The sequence below is a fragment of the Podarcis erhardii genome (genome assembly GCF_964252035.2).
Source record: "Podarcis erhardii genome assembly, chromosome: 5".
NCBI lineage: Eukaryota > Metazoa > Chordata > Lepidosauria > Squamata > Lacertidae > Podarcis > Podarcis erhardii.
This window is the reverse complement of record NC_138509.1, coordinates 52,997,521-53,016,195: the sequence shown is the minus strand read 5'-3', so window position 1 is coordinate 53,016,195 and position 18,675 is coordinate 52,997,521. Positions and strand designations below refer to the sequence as shown.

Below are 18,675 nucleotides of genomic sequence, written 5' to 3'. Positions count from 1 at the left end.
AGAAACAGCAAAAAGAACTAATCAGAAGCTTACTAAGCTACATTTTTCTTTATGGTAAGTTCCACATCGAATTACTTTTACCACATGTTGTGTCTAAATATGTTAGTTTTGTCTTAAACATATCACATAACACATTGTATACCTAATGAACTACTTCTTTGACAGTGATTAATAAGATAGTCAACCAGAATTAAGAGTTCTTAAAACCCGGTGGTAAGCATGGTAATCCAAACTGAAAGATGTTGGCGTTTAAGAGAAATAGAAGATTCAGGGGGAAATGAAGGTCCACCATAATTTTATGGTTCTTTCATAATTTATTTCACCTGTTGCTGTTTGGTGTACATGAGGAAATGGAGCATGTGTATATCAGCTGCTGTCTGATGCACAAAATGGAATATAGAAACAGACTAGTTGCTGTTTAATATCTCATAAGTATACAAACTTTTTTCAGTTTCCCTGTGGGATATGACATGTAACATTTGGAAAGACTTTCATTGTGAGATTTATGCAGCATGGGAAAAAGCTTTTGAAGCCTTTTAGAGAAAGTTCTGAGGTAGAAGAAGTGTAATATTAAGTGGAAATGCTTTTCTTTCAAAGATTGCAGAAACCCCTTATGAATAGAGATTTCCCTTCTTATCTGTGTTTCATTGTTAGTTCCAGTCATTAGCCAATTTGGAATGGTCCTGCGTAGAACATGGTGCTTTTGTAGACTGTAAAGGGGAAAGGATCATTGATTTCCACAGAACATGGATTGAAATTGCAACAATGCCTGTAAATTCCATGATGTGTATTATTCTCAATAGAATAATGAGAATTTTTCTAAATTAAGCAAACACATGACAGTGAATTTCTGTTAACTGCAACAAAATTACCCAGAGTTTTTAGAAACTGGGAATTTAATATTGCTGTTCCCATGAGTGGAGACACTAGGAAATGTTTATTTTATTAAATCAGTCTACTCTTTAAAAAAATTGAGTTCATTCAAATGCTGAAACTGCCTATGAAATTAACACATGATCAATTTTCTAAATACTTCTTAAGAAGTTTCTCTCTAAAGAGGAACAAATCACAGAAAAATATTTCAGTTAATATATTTTTTCTTTAAATTCATAAAAATTATACATTAGGAATTTTAAGGGATGCTCTACAATTGTACATAATAGAGACTAATTCTGGAATTCTTCACAGTCATCATTTTAAATTGTAGTTTTTAAAAATGTTTGTGACAGCATTTTATTCTGACTGTTTGCAGCTAAACATTGTGATTTCAGTTATGAATTTTTCCTTTTATTACTTTTATTATTCCCTTTATGGGCTTTGTGGCAAGTTCTGATTAATAAAGATGTGATCAATCTGTTGTCCTATGCCTCTTTAAGTTTATTAACTGTCAATTACAAGCTGTTCTTTTAAATCCTTAATAAGATCTAGCAAAGCTCCACTTGCATTGTAGAAATGTTAATGCCTTCATTGTTTTGGCAACTCATTCATAATTACTGTCATAGCTATTTCATGTCTGTTGATGGAATCCAATGGACAACGGTTGTGCTTACATTATGACAGGGTGCGTATGTGTTCTAGGGAGCCTCAGGCTCACATGCTCACACCCCCCTTCCATGCAACCAAGAGGAGGAGCTTGCATATCTAATTATCGGAGTGGTTTGGCAGTAGCTGTTGTGTCTGGAGTTCTAAGGTGAAGCAGCTGAAAACATCTGAAACAGTTCTGGGATAGGAAGTTTTCCTAATAGTCTCTTTCTAATATATGTTCTGAGACAAGGCTGTTTGCATGAGGTACTTTCTTTAAATATGAGTGCTCTTTTTCCATAGTTCCTCTTTGTGTGTTCTCAGTGTGCATGATGTGAGGTCAGCGTCTGCGAGATATATCTGTGTGCCCCTGAAATGCGGTCTCCTTGTCTAGGGTTTATATACTGCTCTTTATGCACTATGATGGGCTGAATTCTGTACTCTGTTGTGATGATGTGGGCAACGCAGGATGAGGGAAGGAATTTTTTATTTTATTTTTGGCTCTCTGTTGTTTCAGCAGGTAAGTTTTTGCTTACATTAGATGTATGGTCAGTGTAGCATTATACTAACATTGTAGGTGGGATGAGGATCTGAGTGGCATATGTCCACTCTTTAGCCCGTCAAACCCTTTTCTCTAGCCAGTTTTGGGCTTTCTATTAGTGGATTCACATCAGGTAATGTGGAGTTGCATGGTGTATCTAAGGAGCTGTGCTATTGGATCTACACTAGCTGCACCGTATATGAAAATATGCCATATTCTAAAACTCCCCTGTTGATGTATCTTATTGTAGGATTATAACCTTGGATTTATTATTATTTTATTTTGGCTGTTTTGAGATGGAAAGCATTGCTTACTTACAGGATAACTAGTTTTTTTCTTCCCATCAGGTATTCATTAAATTTGAAAAGATTTTGCCGAGAGATTTAACATAATTCTCATGAAGTTGCAATGCCTGTACTCCCCATGGTTTCCAGGGGGGACCACAGGTAGTGAAACTTCTGTTTCTCAAGGTATTTTAATTTATTCACAATTGTAATTCAATCTGAACAGTTTTTTTCTTGGCTAAGTGATTTTATATGTCCATCCTACATTCTAATTATGATCGAGCCCTTTGAGCACTGTTGCTTATGAAACCAAAATTAACAACAGGGAGATATTAGTACACTTGGAAAAACACAAAGGTTTGCAGAAGTATACAAATAAGGAAAAAAGAACTCTGAGAGGGTAACTTGACAAAACAGTCCAATGAAGACCAAGTGTGCTCAGTGCCATTGGAATTGTTTTGAGGAAAACAGTCGTATGGTAGATGGAGAACAGTGGAGTGGCCGGGAAAAGAGGATGGAGGAAGAGCCACATAGAATCATAGAATTGTAGAAAGGTTGGACAAAACTGGATAGCTTATTTCCAAGTTCACACTGATAAGCTATACAGTGGTACCTCTGGTTACGTACTTAATTCGTTCCAGAGGTCCATACTTAACCTGAAACTGTTCTTAACCTGGAGCACCATTTTAGCTCATGGGGCCTCCTGCTGCTGCCACGCTGCCGTCACACAATTTCTGTTCTCACCCTGAAGCAAAGTTCTTAACCCGAGGTATTATTTCTGGGTTAGCGGAGTCTGTAACCTGAAGCGTATGTAACCTGAAATGTATGTAATCCAAGGTACCACTGTATTTAAATGTTTTTTAAGGAGCACAAGTGAGAGCTGTCTGTAGAAATCAAGAGCTACCCATTGAGAAATCCAATATTTTAATGCAGGTTGGATTTAGGCACCAGTGTGCCCACCCCAGCCTAACCCCCTCTCCACAAAAGAACCAACTAATCCTAATTAGGCTCAGGCATGCTCAGTAATCATCGAATGCTAGGTGATGGGGGGGGGGGGCAGTGGAATAGCTGGAACTCTGAACAAAAGCACACCATGTTGAACATTTTGTGTGTGTACACCCACCCACACCCACACACCAGTTCTCTAAGTGCCACTGCCTATGCAACTAAGACTTGCATCTCTCACTCTCAAGAGAAGAGGTGTCAGCATACTCAGTGTAAGTTGCAGCTTTTAATACAGTGGATTATTAAACAGCTTGGGAGTTGCTTTTCTGTGATTCTGTTCATACCTGTCTGTGACTGTTCTGTGTATGTTTGTCAGTGTCAAGTAAAACTGCTTTGAGGTTTTTTCTTACAATTCAGTGGTATATAAATTTTATGAAATAAATGACTGAAGTAGCCACAATTATTTCAGAGGCATTTACTCTCATATGACATGTTAAAGAGTTTAGGATTTTTCCTGCTTTGGGGGACTTTGTGTATATATCATGGACAAAACTTTTTCCACACTATCCCTTATTAGATATATTTTCTGTAACTCACTGCTTTCTCCCACCTGGCCAAAAATAAATAAAAATAATACGGTGGATGGTACTCATTCATTATGATTACAATGCCAAAGGGTATTTAAAGATAAAAACAAGTAATTAATATTCATCAGAGTGTAAAAAAAGTAAAGGAGATCTCTTTATAATCTCCATGTGTACTTGATAACAAATTTAGCATTTTATCATTTCATTTTTTAATGAAAGGTCATGCCCAAATGCATCCCCTGTAAAGAAAATTATGTGCTGACAACTTAAACCATCTATAAACTGTTTCTGTTATTCAAAAAAGATTGGTTGTCTTTTCATAGCTATTTCATGCTAATGGTTATAATGTTTCATGCAAGTTCAGAAACTATACTTTTGGTCAAATAAAATGAGGCCTGTTGATAAAATAATCCACATGTCAAAAGAGTGCTGGAGATTTGGGTTTCGTTTCTTTTATACAAGAATAAAAATTGTATTGGTTAACAAGTATAATTCTCTACTCTTATCTCTATTTATCTTCTTTAAATGCTTCCTATTAGCACTTCTTAACATTCATGAGTATCCATATTCGCCAAGCCACCTATTTGTACTCTACTCTTTCGCCACCTGGGCACTTGGCACATTCTTTGCCGGTCACCACCCTCCTCCCACTTATGCATCATGCTCTTCCTTCACTTTACAGCTTTATTCAAGGTCACTACACATACAGGAGGTTTCCTTCCTATCTTCTGTGAGAAGTCTGACCCTGATTGTGAGTTGTGAAGGCATGTAAATGAGCTATCCAGAAATAATTTGTAGCTTTATCCTCTTAATTATTGGACTTCTTTTTTTTAAAAAAAAGAAAGATTTTTTTTCCTATGTGAAGAGAATTCTTAAATACTTTTTAAAAACAAAGTAAAATTAGCTATACATTCTAGGCAGCTCATCTCTGTGATTGGCTGGAGTGCAACTGAGTATACTGAACTCCCATCACTGTGATAACAGATCAAATGAAAAAGCTGGTGCTACAAAATGAAATCAGAAGCTAGGACAAACTTTGGGCCAAGTTTGAAAAATTGGGTAGGGAAAAATATTTAGTCTGAGATGCTTGAGAGGCCTCTTTGGAAACCCTATACCACAATTTTGATGCTAGTATAGAGAATGCTCTGCCATGCTCAGTCAGATATTTCACATCCTAAAAATGTGGGACAAACAGCAAGCCCCTTTAAAAGGATATTAAGATGTAGGGAGTTTTAAGACAATGCTTTCAAATACTCTGAGAGAGTGAAAGGAGTGGAGAGAGCAAGAGATAGCAGGATCTTCAAAGAGCAAAATAAGAGTGTGTATGACTCAAGAGAACCATGAACCAAGTTCTCCTTTTGCAATGCTATTTATCCACTTCCTACTTGCTGTTGCTTCCCTTTGCACCATGGAAAAGCCAGAGTTGAGGGTTGCCTCTCACTGAATAGCGTGAGCTGTCGCACATGAAGTAATACTTTGGAAGGAAGGAGAAATACAGTGGAACCTTGGGTTGCAAATGTGATCCTTGTGGGAGGCACATTCACAACCCACAGCGTTCGCAACCCGCAGTGCCGTCTCTGCGCACACACAGGTCATGATTCGGCGCAAAGCGCTGAAACCCGGAAGTAATCCATTCCGGTATTTCCGGATTCGGCACGGTGCGCAACCCAAAATCACATAACCTAAAGCATCTGTAACCCCAGGTACCACTGTAATCTGATATTAGATATGCATGCCTTAAGTACCAGAATATGCTATCACAATTAAGTAATCATTTTCAATAATTCTCTGCTTTTTGAGATAAACTCAGTTGGTTAGAGCATGGTGCTGATAATGTCAAGGTTGCAAGTTTGATTCCTGTATGGGTCAGCTACGCTTACCTGTATTGCAGGGGTTGACTAGATGATCATCAGGGGTCCTTCCAATTCTACAATTCTTTGAATTCTATGATTTAAAGGATGATGAATTTTTGTACAATAAAAAATCCCATTTCCATCCACTAAACCAGAATCCCCCCCCCTCCCTGCTGCTCACAACCAGCTGTAACATAAGAAAAAATAACTAGACCAGTAACAACTATAGTCAACAGGTGCAGTGGAAAGGGTGGCTAGTGGAAGGAAGAAAAGGTGAGGTGGAGAAAGGCTTCCCATAGGCATCAGGTTGGTCACTGTGAGAACGGGATGCTGGACTATATGGGCCACTGACCTGATCCAGCAGGCTGTTCTTATGCAGTTTTGTTAAGTTACAAGTACACCTATGAATTGTCATGATCCAGAGCAAGGATTCATACTGTTCAAGAAAGTAGACTAGAAGGAAATATATTTTTTACCATATGTCATATTGATTCATTGCAACCATCTCCTAAACAATCATTCTAGGTTCTAAAATCATAAGAGCTCCTTGGTTAATGTCTCAGCATTTGGTGCAAGTGATACCTTCCAGTACTGAAGGCAGAAACATTCAGCATGCAGTGGTACACCACACAACTGAGCTCTCTCCAGCTTTGCTGCCGCTGCAATAGTGAGAGGTGAGATCAGTATGGTACAAACACAGTAGCAGAACCAATCTGACATTCCTGCTGATGTGTTTTTATACTGTACTATGTCTATGCTCCTCCATCTCTCCATCCCTGTATGCAGCATTGATGCAGACAGAGGGAGTTAAGGTGAGTGGTGTAGCTCCACTACACTGTCTGCTACTGATTGAAGGTTGAAGATGAAACTGGGAGAAGGAATTTGGGAGCAGAATAGAGAAATGGAGGTATACTGTGGATGTGGTCAAACATGTGCAGGAATGTTATACTGACCTAAAATTTTAAATCCAGGAGCATTCTAACTGTGGACTCAAGCAAAATAGAAAAACATTCCTTACTGATGTGCTGGGAAATGTCGCATGTGATGTGCAGTTAGTAGAATATGCATTTAATTATCTAGGAAAAAAAGAATGTTTGGTTATAATTTCTCCCCCATTTTTATTCGGTTATGATGATTAGGTAAGTTATATGTCATCAGGAAAGCTTTGAATTGGGAAAGCGCAATTCAACATTGAAGAACTAAGAAAAGCTTGATAAAATAAGTTTTACAGCACAGTCCTAAGCATGCCTCTTCAGAAGAAATTCCTGTTGAATTCAGTGGGGCTTAGTTCCAGATAAATGGGGTTAGGATTGCAGCCAGGCTAAGTGTTATCCCAAGGGACACAGAAAGTACCAGATACCCCTTTCTCAGTGCAAAACAAGCAAGCTGTGATTTCAGAGAGGTAGAACCAATGTCAAGATTCCTCCTCCTTGCCGTCATAGAAACTTGCCACCACAGAAACCCTGCCCCTACTGATCTTTGATTCACACTGTTGGTAGGACTGGATGTGGACCAACATCTGCCCAGTTTCCCCAAAAGCCCCCAACAGGGGAATTAAGTATGCTAGCTATTGAGCCTGCATAGAGTATTTCCCTCCTGGTGTTCCTAATGGGCGGCATATTGATTAAAGGGGGAGAGAGGGATCTACTTCTGCCCTGCTGATGAGAGCCCAGCAAGGTTTTGAATGAGGTGTATCAACTTTTAGGAGTGCATCCTAAAAATAAATTTATTAGAACCTGTTTTTGCTAGATGCCTGCCATCTGATTAATGATTCATAATCTCACATTTCATATTTCTACTCATTGTTGCCATGTTAATTTGAATGCATTATCTGTGATGCAGCATTTTTTATACACAGAAGACCACGTGCACAGGTAGTCTGTCAATGAAAAAAGCAAATACTTAGCATGCGTATTGACAAATTATTAGGTACATGGAGTATTTCCTTTCACACAAATGAGTGAAGAGCCATTGGGTCACACACAATGGTTGCTTATGCTTCTCAGGAGAGAGCATTTGGGGAGAATCATCCAGTAGGTCAGGTTGAGGAATGTCATGTCCATGGGCCAAATGCTGCTCTCCATGTCTGTCTGGTCTTTGGGACTCTCTCCATGCCTCAACCGCTTCCTAGCCATATCCATTCTCTCTAGGCCACACCCATCATTGGCTCTGCTTCACACCTACCTACATTGAGTGTTTTCGCCTAGCTGGAATGTGTCCTTGAACTCTGATAATGACACTCGTTGGATGGAAGATAGAGGTGTGGGAGTATATTCTCTTGTACAAAGGCAACTTTTACATCCATTGCTCTGCCTATTTTTGCCTCTGGCCCTAACACTCACTGGCATGTGACTGTCCCCCTCCTGAAAGTTGCCCAGAAGGAAATCTCACCTTTGAGCTAAAAAACTTCAACGCATCATGCTTCACTTATGGATCATAGCAGAAATTCATGTGCCCCTTACCTGAAGTCCTCCAATATATCAGAACTATCATTCTCCTTTCTTCTTTACAGTATTGGTCTATTTTTAAGCCGGCACTGTTAGAAAGTGTTATGCTGCTTAGTGATGCACAGTTTACCCAATTAAATTTGACTGAAGTTTTTTATTAGATAATAATTTTTTTTTAATATGCTGCTTACTTGAGAAAATTATTCTGCAGCCACTGAATTTGACAATTTTAACTTTCTAGTTTGTGGAATTTTCCTGTTTGAATCCTGATAAAATGAAATCTTTGCTCTTGGGATTTTCTCAGTGTAATCAATTTACATTAGAGCATGGGCAAGGAACTTTGCAAAAACATAACTCTGCCTGCCTTTTATTTCAGTGTAGACAAAGAGAAATAACTTTTTATTGGCTGTGTCTGAATTTAAAATCCCTTCAGCCTTTTCTTCACAGGGTAAAACTGAAGCTCTTCCATAAATCAGTTAAAAATAATGCCTGTATTTAATAACACATGAAGGCAAAGTGAAAGAAGATCTCTTAAACTATATATCAAGTAGAAGAAAGAAGAAAAGCTGCTCGTCTCTCTCCTTTTATATTCAGGCTTTTGGTTGTCCTCTACCTCAGGAATATTTCTGTCACCAGCAATAGTTCGTTATGCACGTATTGACCAAATTGTATTTCAAAAGCTAATTTAAATGACTGCTCTTTCACTGAAAAGTTTACCAGCTATTTTACTGATGCAGACAGAAAAGAAAAAGAATCAAAATAACCTTTGAAAAACATACTGTCTTCTGACTAAGATTATAAAGACGTTTTAAAATGCCTGGCAATAAGACAGCATATTTGATTTAAGAAAGACATCCAATGTAAAATAAAAGGATCACTTACTGTCATCGATCCAGCTTTTAAGTGGTCTTGCACTTCATTTGCTGCAAGAGTATCTTAAGCAGAGGTCATCACTCTCATAGCAGAAATATGATGTTACTGATGCTTGAGCCAGGCAGAAGAGGGAACTGTGCCTAAATCAGTGTTAGATGAAGAGTTTGAAGGGAAATAGAATATAACAATCTCTGCATGCTAAACAAGAAGTTAGGCCTGGATGATTGAGTGTCACTGAACATTGAGTGCTTCTATGAGAAAATATTTCAGAAACATTTGAGGCATTTTCAAAATTATGAAGCAAGGAAGAGTTGTAAAAATTAAATCAGAATAGTAAAGAAATAGGGATACAAACAAATCTGAGATAAAATTGCAATTGCATTAGAATAACAAATATTTATGTTAGCATCTCAGTTGGTATTGCCACTGTAATGCCAGCATGACATAATTAGTTTAATGTCAGAATGGAGAAGTAGCAACATTTTTCCATCTTGAGTTGGGATCCAAAGTGTTTCTTAGAGTACTTCTTCTGCTAGCTCGGTGGAGCCCCCCCCCCTTTGAATAAATGACCCGCATGCTACAAACTGCTTTTCAAATGCCCTTCCATTTCAAAAGAAGCTTGACCCCATATATTTACATTACATTTAAAAGCCTATACAAGTAATACCTCCATTTATCCAATGAATGATTATCTGAATAGTTTAGATTTGGATAATCATGGGCTGTTAGGATTACTCAGATTATTGTACTATACAGGAAAATATAGAGTGCCTTCCATTAATACATGCACATACACACTTGAAAATTCAAAGATGAACACATTTAGAATATCAGCTGCTTCTAAAGCAGGAAATAAAATCACCCTGTAGTCCTGTTCCTACTTTCTCTTCCAAGGCTGAACGCTTTGAGAGCTGAACCAGCGCCTCACTTCTGCATGTCTTCTGGCTCTAATTTCCATGTTTCAACCAAAGAGTGGGAGTTGTCCTATGTCTGTATAACTGTACACCTATTGGGACCTCTGATATGATAGGAGTTTACATTGCTATTCACACCTTTGGCTAATATCTTAGATGTCAAGCACAGGGTTAGCCAGTGTAATCTTGGTTCCCCTCCATGTGTTTAGTTGTGTGGAACAAGGGGTTGGAATTAGCTTTTGCACCTACTGAATGTTCCAATTGTAGTTCATGGCTGAAAAAAGAATAAAAATGCTTTTAGAAATGCATTTTTTGAGAAAGAGCATGTTTAAAAATACTATTCTTTTTGATCATTTTTTCCATTAAAAATGCAGAAGCAGGATGAAACATTTTTACGGATGAACATATGTGAAAGTGACATGAACTGGAAATCGGCCAATTGTCCACAATGATATATTAAAGATACAATGTTTCTTCTCTAAAATAAATGAAAGCTTTATACAGTGTTGCACATTATTTTTCTGACATTTTTGCACATTATTATTGTTTATTAACTAAAATGTTGATAAACATATTTTCTTAGGGGAATGAATAACTAAACTGTTAAATGCTTTGCATTTCCATAAAGTTCTACAATTGCATGTTGAGATTGATTGACCTGTATTAGCTAGCAAAAGCATTCTCCTGATGCACAGGGTATACAGATTTAACCGTGGCTGCAGGAGTTATTAATAGAACATGCTACATTTCCTTCATATAAACATATGATGAGCACTTTGCTGAAGAAGAAAAAAACTGCTGTGCCTTTCAGTATTTAGGGCCAGTTCATCACCAGGCTAAAATTAAAAAGTGAAGTCAGACAGTTCTAGTATTCTATTTTTAATCCATTTAAGCATGTGAATGTGAAATCTTTCTTTAGGATTCTGTTAATTCAATTACCCACTTATTCAAAACATTCTCTTCTCATGTTACTGTACTGTAGCACTGTAAACTTATATGCTGGACATACTAAAAAAGTTTGCATTTAAATGGGCCTTTTATTATCTTTTGTAACCCTGCCAGTAATATTTTTATTGTGCTTTGTGGTTGAGAACAAGAGACAGCTCAGTAATCTGCTTATTTTCTATACAGTACTAACCATGCAAACTTGCAGCCTCTGTGTTTACATGTGCAGTGCAGTCAGTGTTTATTCTCACATATGTGTCTGTGTGCAAAGGCCTATTGCATTATGTCCACACGTGTTAAGTTTCCTACCTTTTTGCTCCATGCAAAAAGTTGTTGAATTGTTACGTGACCATGGCAGCCTAAAGTACATTTCTGCTTCTCAATGTTTTTCTTAATGCAGTGCCTGCTGAGACCTTTCATGACACCAATGAGATCCTGAAGCCTTCCAAAACTAAAAAAAAAACAACAATACATTTTTGCTGAGTGGCTGGGTGTGCTCCAGAGCAAAGTACCAGACAAGGCTGCAGTTGCCTGCCATCTTCATTTCTAAAATAGCCCCTGGATGCCACATGGGCCCAAAGGCATTTTGTAGAAATGGTGGAGTGTAGCTGGAGCCTTTCCTGCTACCTTGCATTGTAGTGTACCTGGCTGCCAGGGTAAAATGTAAGAAAGGGGAACCCCCTTCTAAACTTGGGCGGCAGGAAGGAAGGCAGCAAAGCACCTGAGGTTGGGGGAGGTAGAAAAGTTAGGGATGTGTGTGTAAAGAGTAGGGTAGTGGACCCCAAGAGATAAGTTTTCATAATTTTAATTTGATAACTTTATCTGCTTCGTAGTGTTTATACAGTGGTACCTCGGGTTACATATGCTTCAGGTTACAGACTCTGCTAACCCAGAAATATTACCTTGGGTTAAGAACTTTGCTTCAGGATGAGAACAGAAATCGTGCAGCGGCAGCGCAGCGGCAGCGCAGCGGCAGCTGGAGGCCCCATTAGCTAAAGTGGTGCTTCAGGTTAAGAACAGTTTCAGGTTAAGAACAGACCTCCAGAATGAATTAAGTTCTTAACCCGAGGTACCACTGTATATGCTTGTACTCTGTCGACAGATTGCAGTGGCTAGTGAATGATATTTATCTATCTAAAGCCCATTCTATGAGTTTTGGAATGAGATCATTTTGGAGCAATTTTGTCACCATGCCCATGTATGCATGTTACCCTACAGAGGGGGGTCTGGAAATATGCTGGTCCTCTTTAGCCAAATAAAGACAGCAGCGTCATGGAAAAAGTTCATATTTATTGCAGCAAGAATAAATGATCCAGGGGAATTCTCCAAATTCTGGACCCCAAATACAAAATTCAAGACTCTTTTATAACAATTACATGCATGATCACCTCATGTGCGATCTTTTCAGTAATATGATTGGATAGCAAAACACATTGGCAGCTTGTGGACTCCAAAAACTAACTTAATTGGTCAGAACACCTGCCCCTAATTACTATGGCAACAGGTATCTTTAAGCAAAGTTTGTAAATTCACTATTCTTCTGTCGCATACAAAATGTTGTTTTTCTGTGATCTGCTACATGAAGCTTAATCTGGGTCAGGAAAATTTACTGCTTCTCTTCCTTGACGATTTCCAAATATTTCTTCTGCTCAATATTAGCTTGCTCTTCTCTGCTTTGGAAGCTGATAAGAGATGCCCACAATGGGTGCTATACCAGCAAAATACAGAAATTCACCTTCTTATTCACAGGTAGGGGGTGCAGGGTGAATTAGCAAGCTGTTAGAGCTTCAAGGCAGCACTGAATTCCTTGCAAAATAAGCAAGCAGTAGAGGGATTGCTATATTTCCAATACATTGCCAATAGAAGGCAATGGCACAGATACCTTGTGGTTGTGGCTGTGATAACGTGTTTATGCAGACTCAGCACTTAGCAGGCTGAGGCCAGTTGTGTATCAGAGATGTGTTCTGTGACAGAAGGCGTGCTCATAGGTGTGTTTGCTGTGGGTTCTGACATACTTTCTGGGCCACAACATCCACCTGGGTCCTAGGTCATGACACCTAGGTATCATATAAACATGAATCAATTTGAAAGTCAACAACAGTCGGATGCAGAATGATTATGCATAACTGCAGAATGGTTATGCACTCAATAGTTTTAAATGAAAAGGGTTGGGTAGGGAGGACAATTATATCTGGTTGTTGTTATTGCCTAGATACAGATAAGACATGTACACATCTAAGAATGTTGAGCAAAATCACTTACTAGAAGGCTAAGTCTACAATCCTGTGCATCTTTTTTTTTTATAGAAACAAGTATCACTGAAGAAATTGGAACTCTCTTTTGAGTAAATATGTGCATGATTGAGCAGTAATAATTTCCAGAACTTGCCAAAATCAAGCAGTGGTAGTTACCGTATTTTTCCGTGTATAAGACACCCCCATGTATAAGACGATCCCTATTTTTTAAATCCAAAATTAATAAATTAAGCCGCTGGTCGCCTTCCCAATTGCCGCAGCCACAACCAATTGCCAGCAGGTCTTGCTGCAGCCAGCAATCACCCGCCCAATCACCGCTGCCAATCTTCTGCTTTCTGCTGCCATTAATCACACGTCCCCCCCTCTGCATTCACTATCTGTGTATAAGACGACACCCAGTTTTTGCCTAATTTTTTTTAGCAAAAGCATCGTCTTATGCACGGAAAAATACAGTATTATACAAAATAATGTTTCTCCATAAGATGGAAGATGAATGTATGTGAATATTAATAAGTCCCATAGTGGTATTCGTGTTGAATTCTTGGAGGAACACATGCACACAAGCACATTAATGATTAACAAATTTATAATGACATAAGTTTTCTTGGACTATTCTGAGTTGCAGGTATAGATATGCATGATAGAGGTGTATTTAAATGTAAACAGTAGGTTGGAAGGGAAGGAAATGCAAAAAATGCATGGACAATGGTAACTGCATTATTCATGGCCATTCACACACACACACACACACACACACACACACACACAAACAGTAGCTATATATAAACTTCCTGACATTGGTAAGCCAATCAACACATGTAATGGGAGAAAAGCTATTGGTCACATGAGGAAAAAATGGATTTTTAGCAGACTATATATGTTAATTTGCTTACCAGTGCTAAAAAAATCCTGTGTTATCAATTGCTATATGTTGTGAATGGCTCCTGTTTGTGAGATAATTGCGAATCTCTGAGCTTTCCCCCCCTGAATTTCCTTTCCTTATGGCATAACTGTTTACAATTCCCTGCCTCCTATCTACTTGCATCTCAGAATAACATGCATCTGTTGAAGCGGATAATAATAATAGTAATAATAATAGTAATAATTTGGGGGGGCATCTTTAAGATGCCAAACTCTCTCTCTCTCTTTTTTTTTTAAATGATATTTATTATAAGATGCCAAACTCTCAAAACTGAACACATAACAGAGCTTAAGTAGCTGGGAATGAAACAGGAGTACATAATCTGCCACATGGGCTCAATGTGTGATCCTGGTAAGATACAGGTTAGCATTAATATGGGTTCTAGTACCTGTGGCCTCAAGTATCAAACTACAGGTGGTGACCATTTTAGGTATATCCAAATGACTTACGATTGCTGATGCGTGGGCCCTTTTGGACCCGGAAGAGGGAAGAACAGGAGGCGGGGCAGGGCATGTTTAGGAATACTCTGCTGATGTGTGCAGTGGCTGGGAATGGAATCCCTGCAACAGTGGCGTAGCGTTGGGGGTGCAGGGGGGGCCGGCCGCACCGGGCGCAACATCTGGGGGTTAGGGTTAGGGGTGGGGTTAGGGGGCGCAAATCCACGGGTTAGGGAGCACAAATCCACGGGCTAGGGGGCGCAAATTACTTGCCTTGACCCGGGTGCTGACAACCCACGCTACGCCACTGCCCTGCAAGAAATGGTTGTCACCCTTATTACATCAATACATGAACGATACATGTGCTGCGAAGCTGTTTCTTGTACAAGCCCTTAGTAAGAGGTTGACAACTTAGTTTTAGAAGATGGTGAATTTACATTAAGTTTAGATTTCATTTTAAACCAGGTTAAACTTCTTATAGCTGAAATTTGGGGAAGAAATCAATTAACATTTTCAAAAAACCCGATTTAAATAATATTATCTATTTTTTGTCAGCTCTATACACTATGGAATATACCGTAAGCTGTAGTCTTTTGAGGGGGGCAGTCTATATTTGTAATATAGTCTTCCCTCGCACCAAGGAATTCTGGGTGGCATATCTTAATTAATCCTCACAATAACTGTGAGAACGCTATGAGATGCTGGCTTGTCCAAATCCACTCAGTGAGTTTTATAACACTGTAGAGCTGTCTTATCCAAGTTGCTTACTCTGTGTCATTCTCATCCTTACTTCTTTCATTAGTTACTGTAGAGAGGAAGAGATAATTCCTTAGGCAATTTCAGCTGAGAAAAAAAAAATGTCTCTTTAAGGTTCTGAAATTTTTATTTGAGAATGAAAAATATATTTAAGAACAGTTGATTCTGCTGTATGTTTTCTACAAAGTGCTGTGTTCTAGTAACTTTTGGAACCCTACCCTTAAATGTGAAGCTATTGTATTAAGAAGAAAATCATTTTCTGAGTCTTAAACTTATAAAAAGTTTCTACCTTGGCATGGTCATGATACAAAGAGTCTGTAACGAGAATAAGATATAAGATACTGATTAAATGGTGTAATAAAATATCATCTAAAATTGGTTAAAATAGAAGAGTAATATAATAATTACTGCTTAAAATTAGTTAGATGACAATGATACCAACATTGCCTATAGCTAATTACTGTGTGAATGTCTGCAAAACACTTTAAAGTAAAAAAGTGAGCTTTAGGGAATGGTCAGATTACTAGCAAAGAGATTAAAAGGGATTTACAGTCAGTAAGTTAAGGGAACTTGGGATAGCTACATGAAAAATAATGATCTGTTTAGAAACCACAGCCATATGTTTAAAAATCTTACTGGTTTCAGTCTGTCTGGTGTAAGACATGTAGTACCTGGATTAAATTACTAGAAGGTTAGAAACCTTGGATTTAAACTCCTTGTATTTTTATTAGAATGTTGTACTTCTCTTATATAGATTAAGGAAAGAAAGCTTTCTGTTTTCAGTTTTGTTAAAAAATAATTATTACTGTGTGTGCACATACTAGAAGCCTGTAGTCAAAGAACTAGCTGGTTAGTTCAGATGTAAAATTCAGGTTTTTTCCTATTCTACCCTCACTGCTAATTGCCATTTAGTCTTTTTGTCTTGCTGGGTCACATTGCTGCAATGGCATTGGAAATGACAGCTGACAGCACTTTCCTATTAGGGACTAAGCTTTAGACTTTGAAACCTTATGTACAGTCCTTAGTCCTTCCTTGATTTCCTACTTCCTACTTCCCACTTCTCACTGCACCTGTAGTACACATTCCCAGTCATACTTTTTCTTTGGCCCTTCCATTTCTTCAGTACCCGTTGTTTCCCCAGATCACACTTTTCACTTGTATTTCCACATAATGCTGAGACATGGTTTGTTTTAACCATGGTCTGTTCAACAAATCAGGAATCGCCTCACAAACAAGCAGACCAGCCACAGCTTGTTTTCCAGCTGTTCTTGCCGTGTGCCTCTGTTTAGTGAACATATGTGATTGGCTGGCTAAAGAAACTATGGTCAAGCAAGGCTGTTCAATTTTGCCATAATGGCAAGCTATGGATCATAAGCAAAGAATAAACATGGCTTCATATTGTGGCTTGCAACCAGAAAACAAACATTCACTTTCGCTTATGTTAGAACCAGGTCATTGTCTATAATAATTTAATAATTTATTATTTATTATTTATACCCCGCCCATCTGGCTGGATTTCCCCAGCCACTCTACCTTGTCTACCTTGTCAGTTCCTTTTGCCAACCTGACCACCTTTCCTTACTTCCACTCCTCTGTAATATTGACCCCGTCAAATTTATTTTAAGCTCTAGGAAGTTTATACAGAACCATGTCTGATCATCCTCTCTCAGTTCCTCCTCTGCCCTTTACCTCAAGTTCTGTTCTTCATTTACTCTTCCTACTTCTTTCTTTTTCCATTACTTACATTTCCTTCAGCCTCTGGGCTGCCTACCCCTTAGCTTTCTTTCATTATGGTCCATAATAATCTCCATGTGAAAAATCCATTCTCTCTCAGAAACTGCAAACTTTTGTCCCATGAGTTATTGAACAGTGCTGGATAATCAAGTGATTTGCTAGTGGAAAATGCCAATCATTGCTGTGCAGTGATGATGGAAAGAATGGAATTCCTGCCCGTAACTGCTAAGCAGTGGAGGCAGAGGGCACCTTAGTAATGTGCAAATGTGCAGTTACTGACTGACTAGCAGCCCCTGGTGTGAGCTTCAAATATAATCGAGGGCAGACTGCTAGTTGGCAATTATGTGCTTCCTCAGTGCTGATTGAGGCACCCAATGTCTACAACAAAAGAGCGTTCAGACCTTATAATGGTGTGTTGAAAAAGGGATACATTTTAACTGTAATGCTGCTTTCATAGCTCCATAACAATGGTGCTCAAAGCATGCATTAGTTAATCTTTATTAAAGCTGCTATAACATGCCAATCTTCCTGCTGTTTAATCTAGGTATTTATTACAGTCAATCTGTTGAGTACTTAAAGTAGATCATTGGTTTGAGAGTCATTCTCAATGTCACATTAAGTTAAGATGCCTACAGGATTGACTATTTCCCATGGAAAGCTGATTTTGAAGAGCACATTAGCAATTAACAGATCTTGCCAGTGTTTATGTACTGGGAAACTGGATGAACGAGGGGCATGGTCCAGTCCAGGTTAAGTACTTTTAACCTGTTGATTTAAATGGATTAGTTAGCATTTGTTTTAATCTCTGGTTTTGGAATCAGTGGGATTTTAGATTGTATGTGGATCATACTTGCTGTTATGAATCTAATTGTTAAAATTACTGAAATCTAGTTTGCAGTTTGGGAGTAATCACACAATATATGGCATTTCATTGGCTCTTTCCTATAGAAATAATTAGAACTTTAAAGGGCCTAACTTTGGCTGGATTGTGCTCCAGTTTTTTGTTGGAAACATTTCTCAAAGTAAATAACAAGTCATCTATGAATATCTAGATTTTTTTCAGTGGAAAAGGTACTATTGTGGATAGGAACCTGAGTTCTAAGTTGTTGTAGCAAGACACATGAGGGGCAACTGGATGAGTCACATAACCATTTCATGACAGTTACAGATAGGTAGCCGTGTTGGTCTGCCATAGTCAAAACAAAACAAATTCCTTCCAGTAGCACCTTAAAGACCAACTAAGTCAGTTCTTGGTATGAGCTTTCGTGTGCATGCACACTTCTTCAGATACACACTTCTTCAGATGTCATTTCATGACAGTCACTGGAAGGACTAATTGTGACTTTTACAGTTTTAGCTCCATAATGTTGCTTCAACTTCTTTGTTGAATTACACATTAAGCCCAGTTTTGGTTTTTTATATACTGGGAGAGGGATTCTAATGACATACCAAGAATTGAATTCAACCTGTGGCAATACCTGTGGCCAGCTCTGAATTGACTGAAGCCCTCGACTGAAGTCAGCATAGGCTAGTCTTTCCAACAGCTGTATAAACTGACACTTACTAACAGCACTGTGGATTTTTCATTATAGCGTATCTTCAGACCTGTGAGTGGATAATGCAGTATTAACATCTTGTAAACAATTTCTTGTCTTTCAGCA

The 18,675-nt window shown here is 38.4% G+C and overlaps 1 protein-coding gene across 6 annotated transcripts in view; it reads left to right on the top strand.

The window, feature by feature from the left end:
• The window catches only part of RBM20 (RNA binding motif protein 20), a 111,321-nt gene that overhangs the window by 10,262 nt on the left and 82,384 nt on the right, over positions 1-18,675 (top strand). The window contains exon 1 of one of the 6 annotated variants that reach the window (XM_081863394.1): positions 1,769-1,788. The exons of the other annotated variants lie outside the window; for them this stretch is intronic. Within the exon in view, the coding sequence (XP_081719520.1) occupies positions 1,784-1,788 (5 nt within the window). The 5' untranslated portion in view covers positions 1,769-1,783. Of the gene's footprint in view, positions 1-1,768; positions 1,789-18,675 lie in introns of those variants that run through there. 6 annotated transcript variants of the gene reach the window in all.